This window comes from Pseudochaenichthys georgianus, chromosome 13 (assembly GCF_902827115.2).
Source record: "Pseudochaenichthys georgianus chromosome 13, fPseGeo1.2, whole genome shotgun sequence".
Classification (NCBI taxonomy): Eukaryota; Metazoa; Chordata; class Actinopteri; order Perciformes; family Channichthyidae; genus Pseudochaenichthys; species Pseudochaenichthys georgianus.
Window position 1 is genome coordinate 24,978,419 of NC_047515.1, and position 20,034 is coordinate 24,998,452.

General features: G+C 39.7%; 1 protein-coding gene across 1 annotated transcript; it reads right to left on the bottom strand.

Moving 5' to 3' along the window:
• Positions 1–17,243: 17,243 nt before the first annotated feature.
• gemin7 (gem (nuclear organelle) associated protein 7) lies at positions 17,244–19,194 on the bottom strand. Its single transcript, XM_034097599.1, has 2 exons — positions 19,097–19,194; positions 17,244–18,254 (listed from the first exon to the last, which is right to left on the bottom strand). Exon 2 carries the CDS (start codon positions 18,238–18,240, stop codon positions 17,854–17,856), a length of 387 nt encoding a protein of 128 aa, XP_033953490.1. The 5' UTR covers positions 18,241–18,254; positions 19,097–19,194; the 3' UTR covers positions 17,244–17,853.
• Positions 19,195–20,034: the final 840 nt, after the last annotated feature.

A 20,034-nucleotide genomic window follows, 5' to 3' on the forward strand; every position in this document is an offset into this window, starting at 1 on the left:
TGAGAGTACACAGAGTCAGTTTCAAGAGAAAGGTATGAATGGATGACTCACAATGACTGCCATGAAGTCACGCACAGTTGAGTTTCGTGATTGGATGGAAGTAAGAAGAAAAAAAAGGAAAAAGCGGTTTGTCTCCACTACGGCTTGAAGCAAGGTGCATCTGTCCTTCCAGCACAGAGCGGGTGGCGGGGGGAATTTGTATTCATGGGGTGGACCCATGAGAAAACGTCTCTTTAGGATGCATCGTCTTACATATTAGATCTCATCTGGAGAATCACTTGCCCACGTCCCCCTGCTCCTCCTCTCTGTCCCCCTCAACTTGTTCTTCCCGTTCTCACACACACACACACACACACACACACACACACACACACACACACACACACACACACACACACACACACACACACACACACACACACACACACACACACACTTAATAATAATCCATAGACCTCATTCATCCCTGAGGCTGAGTGATTGTCCAAACAATACAAGTTTACACACAAACACAAACACCCTCTGTCCTCACTTTTTCTTTTGGAAAGTGCTTTTTATGATTGGTTGAATTTAGTTATTTTAATATTAACCATTGTATGTAAATCTGTTGTTGAAATGTGAGAAAATGAATGACAAGTGAGAAGAAAAACAAGTTTTCCAGTTGTTAATGTTTTCCTCTGATAATCAGGTGGCACCGATATAGGTGTGTCAGACTCATTTCTGTTTTTTGACAGTTCTCAACCAAAGAGCCTTTTCTTGCTCCTGTTGTGCTCCTCTATCATTACAGTAACCACAGGTGGGGTCAATGAAGCCATGCGGCCCCCACCCTGATTCTCACTATCTGGATACCTATCATCAATCCCCATTTAACTCTCTGTCCATCCCATTGTGCTCAACTCCATTTAACCTCACCTTCATAATCCGCCAGTTCAATACTAACACATTTGCCTACAAAAAACGTGTTTTCTCTGTCATTTAACTCATAATTTTCCAAAAGCCTACTCTAAGGATTTTTGATTATATCTTATAAGAAGTTATTATGTTTAGTTATTGTAGACTCACATCTTGCTAGATACAGTACATGATACTCAATAGGGACTTTTGGTGCATTCAAAGAACCCTGACGTTTGAGAGTCAAAACACATGCTTTTGTTGCAGTGTAATGTCCAGAAAGCATGTTTACTGTTGACAGATCATTTGAAACTGTAGATTTAAGAGCTTCTATCAATGCCTTGAACACCACAACAGTTTATAGGATAATTATTGTTTCTGTAGACTGCATAATCAAGATAAAAATAAAACAATTAAGACATGCAATGCTTATGGCACATGACTCAAGCAAGTTGAGTCACCTTAAGTTGCTTTAATACTGTATGAACTCAGACCAAAGACTTTGTGGAGGGGAATAAAACTAATTTGAAACATATAGTCAGCATCAACGACATATAAACACACGCGTTATAAAAAGCCTCTTAAACCTCACTGACAGTGTTTAGATTTCTGTAACCATGACACAGCTGAAACAAGCTGATAAAGGACATAAACGTACGCACTACTTTAAGATAGTGGGGCAGCTATATGTGGATTTGTCTAACCTAAAGCTATATCTGAAGTGAAATAATTACTAAAATATTCAAATTCACGTATACAGGCCTTTAAAAGTATGGTATGTATGAGTATTTGTTCTATGAAAATCGATAAAGGCTTTTTGACGTTTAATCATCAGAGCTGAGCCACAGCTCTGGCCTCTTTAAATGAACAGTCATTTCAGCCTCCAGGTTTCCCATCCTCTGGAAAAGCCGTCGACTGCCTGTCCCGCTGACTTCCGACGGGGGTGGAGAGAGTAATACCTCACCGCCCTCTTAACAAGCCGTCCATCCGTTATGCATCCCAGTGTTCCCACCTCCATACGGCTGCATGCCTCCACGGACACAGAGAGCAAGGCCTCGGCAGGAGAGGAGGTGGTTGTTTGGACTTATTCCCTGTCCATCTTCTTCCTTATTTTCCTCATTCAGCAAATTGTCGCCATAATTACTGGTCGATCAATGTAGTCATTAGTCATTCAGTGACAGTGGAAGGGGGAGAGCGTTACATCTGGATAGAAAAGGTGACTTGGCTTCATAAAGGGCAGTAACAGCTGTAATCACACACCCACACACACTGAAGTGTCTTTGTGCGCTAAGTAAATGCTTTCAAGGTGATAATACGGGCATTTATGAAGCTCTTTATATCCCTCAATAAAATGCCTAACTATCAAAGCTATCTTTGAACAACACTGTGTCAAGTTTGCAACAATCTATGACTACAAGTCTACAATAACCTTTTCATATTGTGATGTCACCTGTTACTATATGGTTGTGATCGCTGTTGTAACTTCATACAGTTAGAAGAACAAATGTATAACTGTCTGACTGATTTGATCAACAGAAAAAGGTAGGCATGCAAGATATGTGTTATTTGGCTTTAGGGACAATGTGTATACTGAGGGGTGGTTATAGATGGCAGGTGATAAACACAGAAGGGTCGGCTGGACAGAGAGGCAACGTCAGGATGTGAAGTGACAGGATATGTTTGAACAATAGCCAGAGTAAGGTGCAAAAAGGCTGTTTTTGACATTTGATTTGTGACAGTCAGGTGAAATGTTAAAATGTTGCCAGACAGATTTTAATAATAAATGTCATAGTGGCAATCTTACTGCCAGCAGCTGCTCTCACCAAAATATCATCATATTTGATTTGGAGAAAAAGAGTAAACATTTCTAAGGAAACATGTTTGACATATTTATTGTTTGGATTCCCTTGTTTTTGTCACTCCCTTAAAGCAGAACTAGTCAGTATTTTTACATCAACAATGGATTGATCCCACAGAGATTTACCACCCGAATCTGCAGTTGGCACTCAGCTCTCAGAGTATTTTAACATGTGTGCTCCTAAAAAGTGAAACATTTGGCAGCTAAACAGCTATATTTCCTTCAGGTGTTAAAGGAAACAGAGCCAAACGAAGAGTGAGTATTTGACAGACTGCAAGCCAGGTGGCCAAATCATCCATACAAATGTACCAAACCATTGATTTTTTAGGAAATTGCAAACATGATAAAAATAATAACATTTAATGCAGGTGCAACTTTCATACACGATGTATTAAAAAAAAAAAATCTGACGTATCTCACATCTTCAAGTTGTGAGGTTAGTGAACTTAAAAATATATGTGTAAAACTGATTCAGCTTAAATGTTTTTATCAGACCATTTGAAATCATTCACAGCAGGTGGACATATCTTCCTCTAAGACAAGTAATCAACCCTAGCTATACGATCACTTCATGTAAACCCTTGTGAAAGTTAATATACATTAACTGTGAGTCAAGGAACCAGTTCAAATGATTTCATCTGATACAGTATGTATATATATGGAGGCGTGTGGCGCAGTGGATAGAGCCTTGGTGTTCGGATCAGGGGGTCACAGGTTCAAACCCCACTGCAGTCAGCATGTCATTGTGTTCCTGGGCAAGACACTTCACCCCAAATTGCTCGTGTGGGGATTGTCCACAGTAATGAGTATGTACGTCACTTTGGATAAAAGTGTCTAATATGTTACTGTAAACCTGATTATTGTGAGCATTTATTAATTGTGTTGCAGATGTATTGGTAAACAAGAAATACTTAGAAATGAGTGCAGTCACTGTTTTAAGAATGAAAATGATAGAGTGACGCTGATCAATATCAACATAATGTGAAGTCTTGTTTTGGAAGTGATGGAAACAAAGCTTAATGACTTTTCGTCTGCAGTCTTTTTCCAAAATCTAATTTCCCTGAGAAGCGCACGTCATGAGAGAAAAGCTTGACTGCCCCAAAAAAATAAGCAAAGATTGATGCTCAAACATTTAAAGTGATCGATGGCTCACCAGGAAATTCTGAATGGCAAATATGGCGAGCTGGAGAGTCATTTTTGTAATGACCTTACATTTACCTTCATTGTGTGGATCTAATGAAGTTACAATGTTTTCCTTTCTTGGAAGCATTTGATGTGCAACTACATTGTAGCCCTAGAAGGATTTCTGATTCCTTAGGACTGACATTTAATCAGAGAAGAATAATCATTGTCTTATACGTGCCGTATACGTAATCGAATGTTGTGTTTTTTGGAAATGTCGTTGTGTTTGGACATACTGGGCCACCATATCAGGGCCACATAGACATGCTCTCAGTGGAGGCAATAATTATGTTTCCAACAAACAAATTATAATGTAAATAAAAATTCCCTCTTTAAAATAAGGCACTTTACAAGGCTCAACAACAACATAAGATTTCGCAATGACTGAACACCACTCAGACATAACGTAAGTGACTACACTGATGTATTTGCACTGTCAAACACTGGAGTTCATAGTAATGAGAACGCAGCAACAAGATGAGAAAAGTGTTTAAAATACTGTTTAGATTCTTCCAGTAAATAAGTCAATGTCGTTTTTAGACATTGAGTGTGCCTTAGAGGGGAATGACACAGCAAGAAAAAGAAGAAGGATGATTTGTGAGTGTTGCGTGCTGGGAAGGACAAATGGATGTCAGAATGAGGGAAGCAGAGAAAGGAGAGGGAGACAGAGGAGATTTCATTAGATGTTCACATGAAGTCTACTCCACTGGCCACACATCCTGCATGAATGCACACACACATACTGACAGACCATACACAGACACAGTCACATAAACAGGGTCTGACGTTTCTCATACAGCGGCGAATAATTCCTACGTGAGGTTTTGCAGTGCTTTTTTCATGAGGGTCACCGTTTTTGCAAAGAGAAATGTGGGGAATACATGTGTGTGTCATGCCCTCTTTGTTAAAAGCTGTGTCAATCAAACACAGTCAAAACAACAGGGAACATGCTTATCAAACTACAAAAAGGGAAATCTGGGACTTAACTACTCACTAAGAAAATCTGTTTATCAAATTTCTTACGGCCTAAAAATGCTCCAGAGATCTCGGAAATATGTTGGCACTAAACAATTAGTAAATAAAAAAGTAAAGAATTGATGAATATTTCATATGCTGCTGGATGTTATAATCCCCTTTCGCTATTTTACTAAACAAAAACAAAAAACATTATTTTGTTATAAAAAGCAAATGAAGGAAGGTTAATATGCATTTTACGAGTGTGGATAAAACGGGTAATGAAAAGCAAACAGAAAACAGGAAGTTTCAGGGTCACACTCCTCCAGAGAGAGAGAGAGAGAGAGAGAGAGAGAGAGAGAGAGAGAGAGAGAGAGAATGGCTTCATTATCTCTCTCAAGGACAGAGAAGCAGCAATGGAATCGTCTTCCATTCAAAAATGCATACACCCACACACTGCTACTACTGCACAAATGCATTCATTAATTCAGCGCTCAGACACACACTCACAAGCGCGCACACACACACACACACACACACACACACACACACACACACACACACACACACACACACACACACACACACACACACACACACACACACACACACACACAAAAACTGCCTTTATTATCATACAGCAAAGCACATACTATGTCAGAGACTTTCTGACTGATTGTCAAGCTGAACAACATCCTCTGAACCTCCATGATGTTAGAGGTGAGAACAGTTGAGGATGATGAATATGGAAAAGTGAGACTAATTACATACCTCTCTGATTAAACTACTTTCTTAATTATTTCTATTTCTTGTGAGCATTACTCTTAAATCGCTTTGTTGTCCACATTTGCGCCCACTTATTTGTAGCTTCTCAAAAAATCAAAAAATACACTAACCTGTGTGGAAGGAGAACGTTTATTAATTAATTTGATGAATCAGTTCAGGACACTTGTGGGTCGGCTGTGTTTGTTTTGTATTATTTCTGCCTATTTATTCAGCTGCCTGTAAGATTTGATGTCAGTTGAGCTGCAGTGAAACCGCTAAAAGGTAGAAGCTGTGAGAAAACAGACACCTAATGAGAGGATGTTGGAGCATGTGTCTTGCAATCTGTTCACCAATTTGTGCCCATTCCTGCAAGTATGTGCTTCTATGTCGGCCCACAATTATAGTACATATATTACAGGTTTGTATATGCGTACATGTGCATGTGTGTGGTCAGTAATAACAGGAAGCTGGACCTCCATGTTGACACAAACCTGCACGGGTGATTGGCTATTTGAAATAAATAAACAAACTCTGGCCCACTCAACCCACCCAGCAGTGAAGCTCTCCACCAGACTAAAAATAAGAAACGCTGAACTCTGAGCGCCGTCCGTCCCAAACAGGAACACCTGCAGCTCGCCCCTCGTACTGGCCCAGCGTCATGACAACCGGTTGCACTGCATGCAAACAGTTTATAGTAGGATGAGGATGAGTGGGAGAGATTTAGCAGATGCCAAACGGACTTGGGTGAAGGTAGTGGATGAGCTACAGCTGAATTTAAACACAGACTATAACAGTAGAAATACAGTAAAGGTTGAAATAAAGTCAAAGAGGGTGAGGACTGTGGAGAAGAATCACAGAGATGACGGAAAGGATTGGGATGCATGGTGATTTTAATTTAAAAAAAGTGAGTGTCTTGGATGAGCAATAGGTAAGTAAATGGGCATCAATCCCCCCTCAAGTTTAAATAAATAGCTTTTTTAGATGCTGGCACACCCTCATATTTGACATATGGAGAAATTAGGGGATCTATTATGGATTAAAAGCTTGTATGTCAGCAAGCAAAGGTTAAAATGCTGTCATTGCAAGGTTGAGATCTTCCAAAGACATGATGGGGGTACCTGGTGATGGTTTCTACCAGACATCAAAAACAAACTAAATCTATTAATTTGAAAGATGTTGCTTTGTTTGATGTCTCCCTTTGTGGTTGAACAACAGGTTATCTGAATAGCCCTCCAATAAATTCAAGGGACTTGTTACGTTCTTCTACAATTCACTGGGAAAAGGGAAAAAACAACTTTGAGGGACTGCGTAAACAATGACTGTACTATCTGTCACCATTCGGTATCGGTTCTGCTCCAGATGACCAGTTTTTTTTTCAAGCATACTGTACCACAACACAGATAATTTTGTATCTATGGTTCGACGCTGAGGGATGTCTTGTCCGGCACCGTTAGTGTGCTCTTCTGGGAGGTTAAATGTCCCTCAAACAGCTGCAGCACCTGCTCATATTTCTCTCTGAGACAGTGTGATAAAACACTAGTCTCCTTCCATACGTAAAATAAAACCTCAGGCTCACAACTCATGACATGGCAGGACGGACCATCTGGTCTACGTGTGTGTCTGTGGGTACACGATCCAGCATACATTTAGTATTTCTGTGTGCATCTGAATACACTTTCACAGGGCACCTGCATGAGGCCGTATGTTCTTTGGAGCAGAAGTGAATGCCTGTCTGCGTTTGTGTATTTCCCATGAAGAACATACAGTACATATGTGTGAGTGTTATTTATGCATCTCCTCGCTGTCTCGGAGTGTGTCAGCTCCAGATGTGCTGGGGGTCAGAGCAGGGCTGGCCTCCCCGATCCAGATGTGTCCAGGTGTGGCCTGCAGTGTCACGCCATGCAGCACAGACTCTCCTCAGACCCTAACACCAGTTTGGGGGTCAGACATATTTTTCGGATTCTCTGAATATGTCTGTGTGATTGTACAAAATAAATATTGAACATCTTTGGTTGAATAAAGTAATAATGTCTCTGTTACTATCTCTGGCAGGATGTGGCCATCTCTACAGTTACGACAGCTGTGTCCGTTGATATCTTCATCCACGAGAAAAGGACCCAGCTTAAGGACAGAGATTTTTTAATTTTACACAACAGGAAAAGGGCACTCAAGTCTTGCATTCTCTGGCAAAGAAAAAAAGAGTGAGATAGAGACTGAGACAGAGTAGCGTATTGGTTGAAAGAGATTTGAAATAAAGACTTTGTTACGGTGTGTGCAGGACCCAAATGCAGATTAAAGTGACAAAAATAACTCCTTTATTTCAAGGCTAAACTATTTACAAAGACTGAACAAAACACTCACCGAGGAACAAGTCATATCACAAGACGAACCGACAAAGACAGACAGAAAAACCAGACTTAAATACACACAAGACTAATCACACAAACAAGACACAGGTGAGGAGGGAGGAGAAAACACAGGGACACCAGGTGAACACAATCGGGTAATCAGGGAGGGAAAACAGACAGAAGGCAACAGGCAAAACAGGAGGTGAACACTTTTCAAAACAAAACAGGAAACCAAAGACAGAAAAAGACAAAACACAACACAGACAGATCTTGACAGACTTTGCAGTGGGGGTAAGTGAAAGAGATGGAGGGACGATCCAAAATGGTGGAATGAGCTCCCCATTGACATCAGGACAGCAGAAAGCTTACACACCTTCCGGCGCAGACTGAAAACTCATCTCTTTCCACTCCACCTCGAGCGATAGAATTACTAACAAAGAACTGCTAACAGAGCACTTATATACTAATAAAGGACTGGCTTATCTACAGCCAGTTGAGTAGCACTTGAAATACTTGGCTCTATGAAACCTGATGTTCTTATATGATTCTGTTTTCTTCAAGGTTGTGTCTTCCTGGTCGAATGTACTTATTGTAAGTCGCTTTGGATAAAAGCGTCAGCTAAATGCAATGTAATGTAATGTAATGTAACGATGAGAGTTGTTTGTTCTCTGTAAGGTTTTGGGAAGTTTGTGGCGGAGAACAGAAGAGGAAAAGGAAGATGTGCTCTCCTTGTTATCTGCCCCACTGTTTACTCAGATTCCTTCTCACAGATAGCATCAGCAAATAAGCTGCGGCCAAGTCAGCGAGCTGTTGGACGAGGCCAAAGCTGACCTTTTGCCTCTGTTAACACACAAACATGCACGCAGATACACAATCCTTAGTTTAGTTCAATTGAGGAACATAAACATAAAGTCTGAATTCGGACAAGAAGGTATTTCTCCTGTGAGGATTTCACAAGAATATGCAAGGTAACGACACACCCTACACCACCCTGACCTCTACAACTTTAGACTCGCTACATATGAGGCACTGTACTTACTGAACAACGGCAGTAAAGGGTACAGAACTGTTCAATACGTTTGGATGCTAGGCTGCCACCAGAGGCACGTGAGGAAATGTACGTTTTTGAATTTGGGTGAACCGACCATTTAAACTGTTGCTCTTTAGTCTTGGAGCCTACTTTTTGAAAAAAGTACGATTTAGAGTTATGTATGCATCTCTTCTCTATCTCAGTGCGTGTCAGCTCCATATGTGCAAGTATATTTAACATAAACATAAATACACACTGTATTGACATAAAATAGCAAAACAGGGGAGTATTTTCACTGTTTATGCAGAGAATGAACATTAATAAGGTGACTATTTAATAACAATACAATGGCTGTTTGATGAAGAGATAATAAGGTAAGCTTTGATATGACAATGTAGACATTAAGTCCCCGCTCCCCTCAACTAGGTCCCTCATTCATATTCCACCTCTCCCTCTATTTTGTTATTTCTCTGTTTCTGCGACAGAGTGATGTGACAGTAGAGAGCAGACAATGTCGGGTTACCGTGGTAATTTGGGAAGGAGGACGGAAGTATCCTGGGCGGGCATCGTCCCTCCTCCTTGTGCGGCTCGAGTCCCACTGATGATTCACCAGCCCGCACGACGAAGGTTGGTGACCCCAATTTGAGTAAGGCAGGAGGAGAAGAAGGCGGATGAGGAAGGGGGATAATAAGGAGGAGGGGATGACGATATCTACGTCAGTGGCACTTGCTAATAGGCAGATGTCCTTGTCCCTGACACAAGTAAATCATGTCTCTTGGGGGAAGAATAAAAGTAAGAGAGGATGAGAGGAAGGGAGGAAACAAGTAAGGCAGAGATGGAGATTGCAGTACTGAGGAGCGAGGCGCTGGACGTGAGTGCGTGTCGAAGTGAAATTATAAGCAATTAGTCCAGCCTCCGAGGCCACTGTTGAAATGCTATTTTGCTGAAGGCCGAAAACAAGACAGAGGGAATCCTGAGAAGGGGAAATGACTCAGTTTAAGTGTCTTAAGCTGTTTGTGGTGAGTGGGCTGTGTTTTATTTAAACCAGACATGAAAACAGGTGATGTAAAGACGCATGGAAGTGAAAGATGGAAGAGGGGAGAGAAAATGGCAGAGTTTGAGAGAGGAGGAGGGAGGGTGGAAAAAGTATTCAGACCCTTTACCCGAGCAAAGGTAGGACTACAACATCATAAAAATGCTCAATTAGGGCACAAGTCAAAAGCAGAGGTGGAAATATTTTTCTCACTAACCTTGTAGGAAAATGCCTATATCTTTGTGGGAAACACCTGTTTGTTGCAGGTCTGTCCCACAGACTCAACTAATGAGCACAGGAAGATAAACTTTCTCAAGTATGTGATCTTCCTCCTGATTAAATAGCTCTGCAGCAGACAGCCGCCCCCCTCTCCCCCTTTGCAAACACCATCATTCAACCTCCCTCACAAACACCATAAGCACATATCTTTGAAAGCAATGTTGAAATTTAAGGTCATGAAAACATTTGTAAAGGAATTTCTGCTGGCCTGAGTGCTCCCATATTTTCCCACATGAATTGCTGATAATAAAAAATATGATCCGTTTTGAGGCACACACAGCAGAAGTCAGGACTGGGTCGGTGCCTGCAGCCGGTTCCAACAGGAAACCACGTCTCAAATAACGCATGACTACTTCCTATTTTTGTCTAATTAAAGGATTGTTGCACTGAAATGTAAACAGCTTCAGCAGCAGGCTCTGTTCTATGATAAAACTACTGCATAGTCATTGAGCATATGAAGTGCAGTTTATTAAGCCTGACCAATATGAGTCATAAGATACAATTAGAAGATGATACATTTGAGGGGGGTTGATCTGAAGAAACATGTTTGACTAACAAAATGTGAAGACAAAAGTAAGGGCAACATAATTAAATTGTTTCAGAACAAGTTAATATTCAAAACATGCATTTTAAGGCTATGATTTTGATTATATATGAATAATCAAAATCACTGCATGAACAATATTGAGTGCACTTTATAATATAAATCAGGTATCATATAAAGCCCTTTAAAACAAACAGTGGCTAATCTGGACATTATTAGTTTATTATTATCAACTTTGACCTGATGATGGCGCTATGTTAAGTGAAGGGCTCATAAAGGTTATTACAATTCATCTTGAGGTGAACAAGAAGGGTTGCGACTCATATCTGATATACTGTATATGCAGTTATAAAAATAATATTATAAAAAAACATCACCCTCCAGGTGACACTGAAAGATCAGGTTACCATCAGTCAGTTGAATACTTCCACTGGGGACCATGAATGTCGGAATAATATTAAATGGAAATCCATCCAACAATTGGTAACATATTCAGTCTGAAAAAAGCATTGGACCATCATGCCATCTCTACAGTTTAAAACCAACATGAAAAACACATGATACCCATCAGCCGCACTTTCCCACAGTAAGACTCAAAATGTCACTTCTGATTGGTCAGGACTAATGGTCACAGATGGTAAATCCTCCCTTCAGTGCTGATATCAGTGGGTCTTCAGCATCACAGCTTCAGACAATAATTAGCAGCATCTTCCTGTGTTTACTCCTGTGGGAAAGGGAGTGGACCACGATGAGGTCTACAGACGTATGGATAAATGAAGATAACTTTAATCTCCCTCCTAATTAGCACTTCCCTTCTCCTCCCACCTACTCGTATATGTCTTCCTGTCTAGACTTGAGTTGTGCATATGTGTCCCCCTTTAATTATAAGGCTGTGGCAACATCTTGGACACAACTCTTCATATTGTATCTTTTTTTTTACAACAGCAGGCACTGACCTCACAGGGTTGTATGTCATAACGTTGATTCCTCAAAGTGGCCTTAAAGGTAATCTATTATGCAAAATCCACTTTTTTCTGTATTTTATACATAAACATGTGTTTACACTTCAGGAAAAAAAATTCGCTCACTTTTTGTCCTGATCCATTTATATAAAAAAATCTGTCTGAAAATGAGCTGATCAAATTTTGGCCACTTTATGATGTCATAACGATTTTTTGGCTTGTGTAACCATTAGCCAATAACCAACCAAGGTATTCCCCCCCCACCTTTTCACCTGAATCTCCTCCTAGAGCACCATTGTGTTATTTTTAACCAAATATCGCAGAGGGGCGTGGGGGGTGGCTCCTTATTTTCATCTAAAGTAACAGACAGAGAATCAGCTCTTTTGAAACAGGGCTGAAACAGAGGGGATTATGGGATGCTACAATGCATGATCTGTTTGGTATTTCAAGCCAAACACTTCAGAGACATGTTTTGTATATATCTGAGACCTATAATATATTGATGAAAAACAGTATAATAGGGGGCCTTTAAAGTAAAGTCAAACGATTTGAAATTGGCAGCTTCATGCAAAAAAACCTATAGATGGTGTTGCATACACATTAATATTCACCCTAAACACATACAAATGTTTATGTTTGAGGCCCAGTGCTCAGTGGGGTGTACTTGGCTCTCTCCCCTGCCAGTCTCTTTATCTCTCGGGCCACTTGAGTCAGGGAAGTGAGGCTGCCACACAGCGCCTGGTCCTCACAATCGCTGGAGCTCCTCCAACATTCCCCTACGGCGGCAACTCAAACAAACCTAGGACTGGCGGTGACTCAGCCATTCCTCTCGAGTCTGCCTGTCTGGCTGCTTCAACAACACCTCCAGTGAGCACTCGACAGTAAATATGACTGTTTGCAAAGATGTACATGGGGTTTGTTCTTTTTGTCATAACTGATGCCTATATTTTACACCTTACTTCTCATATAATAATGATTATAGTGACAATGTCTACAAATAATAAAAAGATAAAAACGATTATTAAAAGAGGCCCTTGAGCCTTGGGCGCAGTGTGCTTTATTCAGAGAGAATTCGCTCTGCTAAACAACCTTATCCAGCATCGCAAAAGTATAACCACCAAAGATTTAATAAAACAATGTCCAAGCATCATGAAGAATAAAACACTGGAATCATCAAAAAAGAAAGCCTATTGGGTCAATGTATAATCATTAAAAAAGAAAAATCAATACGGACAGAAAATGTTATTAAAAGTTACTTATTGTAACTTATTGAAATCCATGAAATATGTCACTTACAAGGGGTCCCTTTAGAAAAGGTGGGAAAGCAGGGTTTTACAGTTGCTATGTGGGGGTTGTTAGCAGTTTTCCTTCCATTGTGGAGGTTTATGAGGGAAGTACATGAAATTCACACTCTGACTTCAGACATTCAAATAAAATGGCGGAAAAGTCAAATGTAATGCACTATAGGGTGTGATTTCAGACAAAGACTAGAACCACACATTAACATGCTGTTACTGTTATGTGGAGATGGGTTTGCAGGTATTCGGAAAAAAAACTAAGTATTAGACACATTAAACCGACTCGAAAATGATCATGATGTAAGGCTCTAAGAAAAGGGGCCACCAAAGTCCTTAGGACAGTGTACAAAGGACCCATATAACAATTTTGCCAATACATACTGTAGAGTAGATGTTATTTTAAATAATATTTGAAACTGTTGGTGGTGCTCCAGTAAAGACCACATAAGACAGTATGTTTATATTATTTATTGTAGATATGCTAGACAAAAACATGGTCTTTGACAATGAGTACAGTAAGTCAACAACTGAATGTTATTTAAAGGTGAAGTAAAAAAGAGTGAACAGTTATTCTGTCACTGTTTGACCTTTGTTAGAACAAAAATATACGAATACTATCTCGTGGATCATCATCATCTCCTCCATCATGTCCATAATAAAAAGTACCAAACATACACAATGGTGAGGGTCACTGTTCAGTTATTTCATTATGCTGGCAGGGGTTTTGTGCCAAAGGGTGATTACGTGGTTTTGTAAGTTATCAGACACTTACTAGGAAGTGAGAGAGGGCCACAAACAGGAAGGAGCGGAATGTGCTTCCTGTTGGCCAGCGATGTTATACAGGGCAGATTCATTGTACCATCATAATTGACACACACAGACCCACACACGCAAATACACATGCATACTAAGCGGCAGGAATGTTTTTCTACTGAAATCAGGGAGAAGCAGACTGTCAGGGGGAAAGACAAACAGTGAGAGTAGATAACATTGAGACAGTGTGTCCCTGTGCACAGCTACAAGTTAGAGAACATGAATCCAGCACGCGTTCTTCAGCAAAGATTAGTCTTGTGAAAAATTAACTTTTAAAACGATATATTGTCAGTAAATCAGCATATCAATTCACTTGTCTCTGTGTTACTTGGAATTCTTGAAGAAAATGTCTCGGCAGTGGACGGAAAACTGAGAAAACTCTGGATGAATTTAAATAAATGGGGGGCCAAGTTTTAAAAACAGCAAACAGCAAAACAAATCTGTCCTGTTTTCTGTTTAAAACTACCACAACGGATTTGTTTGGCCACTAAACGGATGGCAGAAACAAGTTGTAACAAAGCATAATATGAAAAAAGAGTGATCCCTTCACAATATGCACTTTCTTCCATTATTAAAAAAATAAAATAGTGAGCAAACACAAAATATATATGTGATGTTAGTAATAGAATTGGGAGGGAGGAAACCCTCTGTAATGGTCACACATGCAGAGCACACAGCACACAGTGACATTTGGCCTCTGTATTTAACCCATAGTACCAGGAGTCTAGTACTAGGAGCTGTGGGCAGCTATTGCACATCGCCCGGGGAGCAATGGGAGGGGGGGGTGTGAGGTGCCATGCTCAAGGGCACCACGGCAGGGCAGGAGGTGAACTGGGACCTCTCCAAGTAGCAGTCCACACTCCATATCTTAGGTCTGGTCGGGGACTTGAACCGGCGACCCTACAGCTCCCAGTCCAAGCCCCTACTGACTGAGCCACTGCCGGACTGATCTCTGCATTTGACCCATCCTAGTGTTAGGAGCAGTGAGCAGCCATTAAGTCTATTTAATAAATAGTAATTTAAAAAATCTTATATTTTCAGTTTTTTTTAACAAGTCATCATATTTTCTTTAATGGTCAATGTTTTGTTCAATCTACAAATGAAATACTTTATAGTAAAACATCTCAGAAATGAAGAGAAGTAGTAATGGAAGTGCACATGTTTATGTACAGTGTGTCCCTGCTGATGTTTGGACACTCATCACAGAGGTTAGAGCGAGAACTGAGAGCACAAGCCTGTGTATTTAAAATTAACATTGGTTGTCCTTGAGGCCTTCCTGATTGAATCACAAGGCTGGATGACGTCATACAAGGTTTAAGTCATATTTTGGATTAGAGAGACGCAGAGAGATAGAAGAGGGAGGATGAGTCACTGCCTCATTGATGACTGTCTCCACTGAGTGGTCGGATAATTCAGCTACAGAAAGAAACACAGGCACGGCACGACCGCCTAATGGCACTCAAATAAAATGACTTATTGGGAACTAGCTAAATACACCTTTTAGGAAGATTAAATAGTATTGATGCCGCCTGCTCCCCCTCCCCATGAGACCAGTGCTAAGCAATGATAAATCCTGCTCTTCTGTATTTATGACCAATGATTTAAATAAGTGACTAACAGAGGAATATCTCAATGTCGGCTGTGTTAGATTACAGGAACATGTTCGCCTGATCGATCACAGACCTCAGTATGTTTGAGGGCCTGTTACTTTCATACTCCATAAATGTATTGGATCTGTGAAAAAAATGCTCACAAAAATGCTGCAATTAAACGTAATGAAGAGATGCAACACCATCATGGAAGGATGCAACACCATCATGGAAGGATGCAACACCATCATGGAAGGATGCAACACCATCAAAGATGCAAAATGCCCATAGAGATGCAAAACGATTACAGAAACGCTCAATGACCAAAGAGATTCCTTATTTCTATGAAGAGATGCAAATCAATTACAAAGACAGATAATTGTAACAGATGTGAGATCATGACAACAAAGAAATGCAGGGTAATGCAAAGAGCTTAGAAATCACTACGAGATATAAAATGACTAGAGATCGACACAAAACCACTACAAAGAGAGAAAGATTACTGCAGTACAAGAGACATGAGATGACTACAGAGAATCTTTTACGCGATGAGATGAAAGGAACCCTACTACAGAGATGTAAAAAAAATAGAGATGCAATACAACAATAGGCAGAATACATACAAATAGATGCAAACAAATGTATTAAGAGATGTAGCACGAATACAAAGATACCCACATCGGTCACAAAGGGTCAAATATAAAGATACAACTCACCGAGAGCAGGAACGTCCTTCACTTTCCTCTGGTGAAGGGCGGCTACTTGCTGACTCAGGTGCAGGACCACGACTTCCCTCGGTTGAAGGTCAGACTCCATCAATGCAACAACCTTCTGCTCACTTTCTCTTATTTTAAGCTAATTGTTCATTGGTTTGAACTTACAATGAGCACAGTTTAAAGACCAACACACAAAAAGACGTTCAGATATGATGTACACTGTACATACATAAGCAGCGTTAAAACATATAGTAGGCTTTGTTAACATTCATAACTTAACCAGGCGACATTCAATTTTATAACAGTGTGATCCATCCTCATAATATCGCTCCCACTTGTTGACAATTACATTGAAAATAAAAATGTAAATGCCATTATTGTTCATTAACCATGTTCCTAATGTTTGTATAACGCTTTTACATGTTGGATAGGTGGACTTTTAAGGTAAAGTGTTACCTCTGGTACCAACCACCAAGAGCTTCATTAACATGTATTTGTCATTTATTTATTTGCCATTTATATATTTAAGTGCCTTCAATGTGAATGGGATTGCATTAAATAACTTCTTTCATTATTAACTAAACTACAGATAATTTTCTCAATTATTGGTTTATAAAACACAAGTCAGCAAGGACCAACTCAATTTCCTATTCCAAGTGAGACATGGAAGGACAGCACATTCTCACAATTGATAAACATATATTGTCCTGGCATTATTGTTTGTAAAGTGATAGAATTGTTTAGCAAAAGTAGTTGCAAATTCATTATATGGATTAATTAATGATTGTGTCTCTTATTGTGAACCCTACTGGGTCATTCTGATGACAAAGAAATAAACTATACTCTATTAGAGTGAATAGAGAAACTCTTGATAATTCAATTTGCTCAAGAAATTATCATGAAATAGACTAGAGTATTCAAAATATGAAATAGTGTCAAAGGATGTGGTGCTCTGGGGGTTACACATTAATAAGACGTTTTTTTTCTTAAGCAACATGAACCTTTATCGAATATTAATCTTTCCATTTATCTTTATAATAACAGAATACAAAATTGATAATTCAAAAGTAATTTGTGGAATGTTTCATTTACCTCAGTAAATAATAAATGACTATGCATCTCTCAAAATATAATAACAGTGTTAATGATCTACAGAGCCTCCAAAAGATTATAAAACAAAAATACAGTTTGTGATGCAAGGTTAAATATTGGTTTGATCGTTCGATTTCCTGGTCTTTATGGCTGCATTGTGAAAGCAACATCGATTACAAACAGCCACTTCCTGGATGTTATTGTGAGAGCTATGCCAGATATGGTCTGATATAACCAAATCCCAAGCAAACGTCTCCCTCTTGTGCTGAAAAAGGGGGACTGCTCGTCAGTGTTGGATTTCTAAAAGCAGCCACAGATAGCAGTATGATTGGCCGAAATCTATCGACAGGATTGACAACAACCAAACATATATAAAACATGTTGTAACCATCTCACAGTATGAAAATAGAGCTCTCTTGCAACAACACATGAGACTCCCAAGTGCCTCTTATACCAAATGGTATGTGCTGTTTAAACAAGAAACAAAAGCCTTAAGTGTTCATGAATCGCAAGTGAATGAAATCACATCCTGACACCTGATCAGTGCCTCTTTCTGCACCCCGATGGGAGTGTGCAGGTCGGACACCTGAAAGTTCAGCACGTCGATATCAGACGCCCCAAACGTGGCCTCCACCTTCACCCTCTCATGCATGAGAAACTGAACCTTCTTGTTGGTCATGGAGAGGAGACATCGGAGGAAGGTCTCTCTCAGCACAGATCGTGCATGCTGCTCTATCGGGAGCTGCTCAGCGTTTGTCTCTGACGAGGCAGAAGTGGCAATGGAGGTTCGACAGAGGGCGATGAAGCGAGGTGATTTGGGGTCAAATCCTCGGCTGTTGGGGTCGGGTCCTTTTGGCAGGCGGAGCACAGACACCGGGGTTGCCATGTTGAATCTTTCTGCTAATATTTATGAAACAAAAACAAAAGTCAAACAGTAGCGGAGCAATACACCTGCTATTAAAACAAAGCTCTCCTTAAAGACATTATTTGGCATCAGTCACACAGATCCCTTATTATGGACTGAAGGTGAAAACTGTGTTTTATGTTATTCGATTAATCAATTAAGAACCATTAATGTATCTCAAATGCCTTGAAATCAACTAAATATATATATATATAAAAAATATTTATATGAATATTGTTTTACAGTTTTTAATTGAAAGTTCTTTATTTTTTCCAAAATGTTGCCCATTTTGATTTATAATGCAAAATATAATCAAAACTGAAATAAGACTTTAGTAGCACCTGGAGTAAATTCAGAAGCAACCCTGCAGTATACAAAGTCATTCAAACTAGCTGCACCTTTACCGGCTTTGATAAACAGATTAATGCATCAATAATTATAACCAAAACATATTATATTATTCGGAAATGGACTGTTCTGCATAATGAGTACTACGTTTTGGTACTTTAAGTATATTTTGATGCTAATACTGTTGTACTCGCGTAACATTTCAAATGCAGGACTTTTACTTGTAACAGAGTCTCACTACACTCTGGTATTTCTACTTTTACCTGAGTACAAGATCGGAGTACTTCTCCCACCTCTGATCATAACTTTACAAACACTCAACAACGTCATGGGAGCGTGTTGCTATTGCTATTGACAACACTGATGACACCTGGCACCATTTGAACACAACATGACCACAAAACACACTTTCTTCCTTACACTTGACAGTGCAATGATTTAAAACACGTTTCACGAACCCCTCTTAATGTGTATCTCTACACTAACTTACTGTTTGCTCCACTTAGCAGTATCAGTGTATGTTTCTGCTACGTCTTCTTCTTCGTTGGAATGGTTGCCGGAAGACTAAGCAGTTTATGGGCGCATTACCGCCGCCCGATGCAGCGGGGAGGAAAGACAGTGACAGGGACAAAAGAAAAACATTTCTGTCTGCCAGGAAGACACGGAAGAAAGAAATAGGCCTACTCAGATCATTGTTCTTTGTTCACCAGTCAATCCCAGAATCCAAAATAAAATCAAACCCCAGGTCAAATATCTTTTGCAGTGTCTTTGGCATAGCCTAGGTGGGAAAAGTACTCAGATCTTAAAAGTAGAAGTAGGCCTACCAGTGATATGTAACTCTGTTGCAAGTAAAAGTCCTTCAATCTACATTTCACACAAGTTAAGTACAAAAGTATTGGCAACAAAATTAACTTTGAGTACCAAAAGTATAGTATGCGGAACAGTCCATTTCAGAATAATATATATGTTTATAAGTATTTATGCATTAAAGTGTTATCAAAGCTGGTAAAGGTGCAGCTAGTTTCAATTACTTTGTATAGTGCAGGGTCGCTTGTGAATTTCACTCCAGGGTAAAATAAAGTATTTAAAGTCTTGATTGTGTTTCACATCAATAATCCAAACATGCAAAGTAACTAAAGGTTTTAAATATGGAGTAAAAGCATACGATTTACCTCTGAATTGTATGGATTAAAAGTAGTAGTAGGAGTAAAGTAATAGGACCTCAACATTTAACTTAACAACATTACTTGAATACATGTACTTAGTTACTTTACACCACTGGTCTTTGGTGATTGTGACCGTGTGCTAAATGTATGAATTTCTTTTTTAAATCTTGGCTTGAAAATGTGGCTTTGTTGCTGTTGAAAATGGAACTGCTCATCATCATCGTCATAATCATCATCATCATTACATGTCACTTGTTAGACA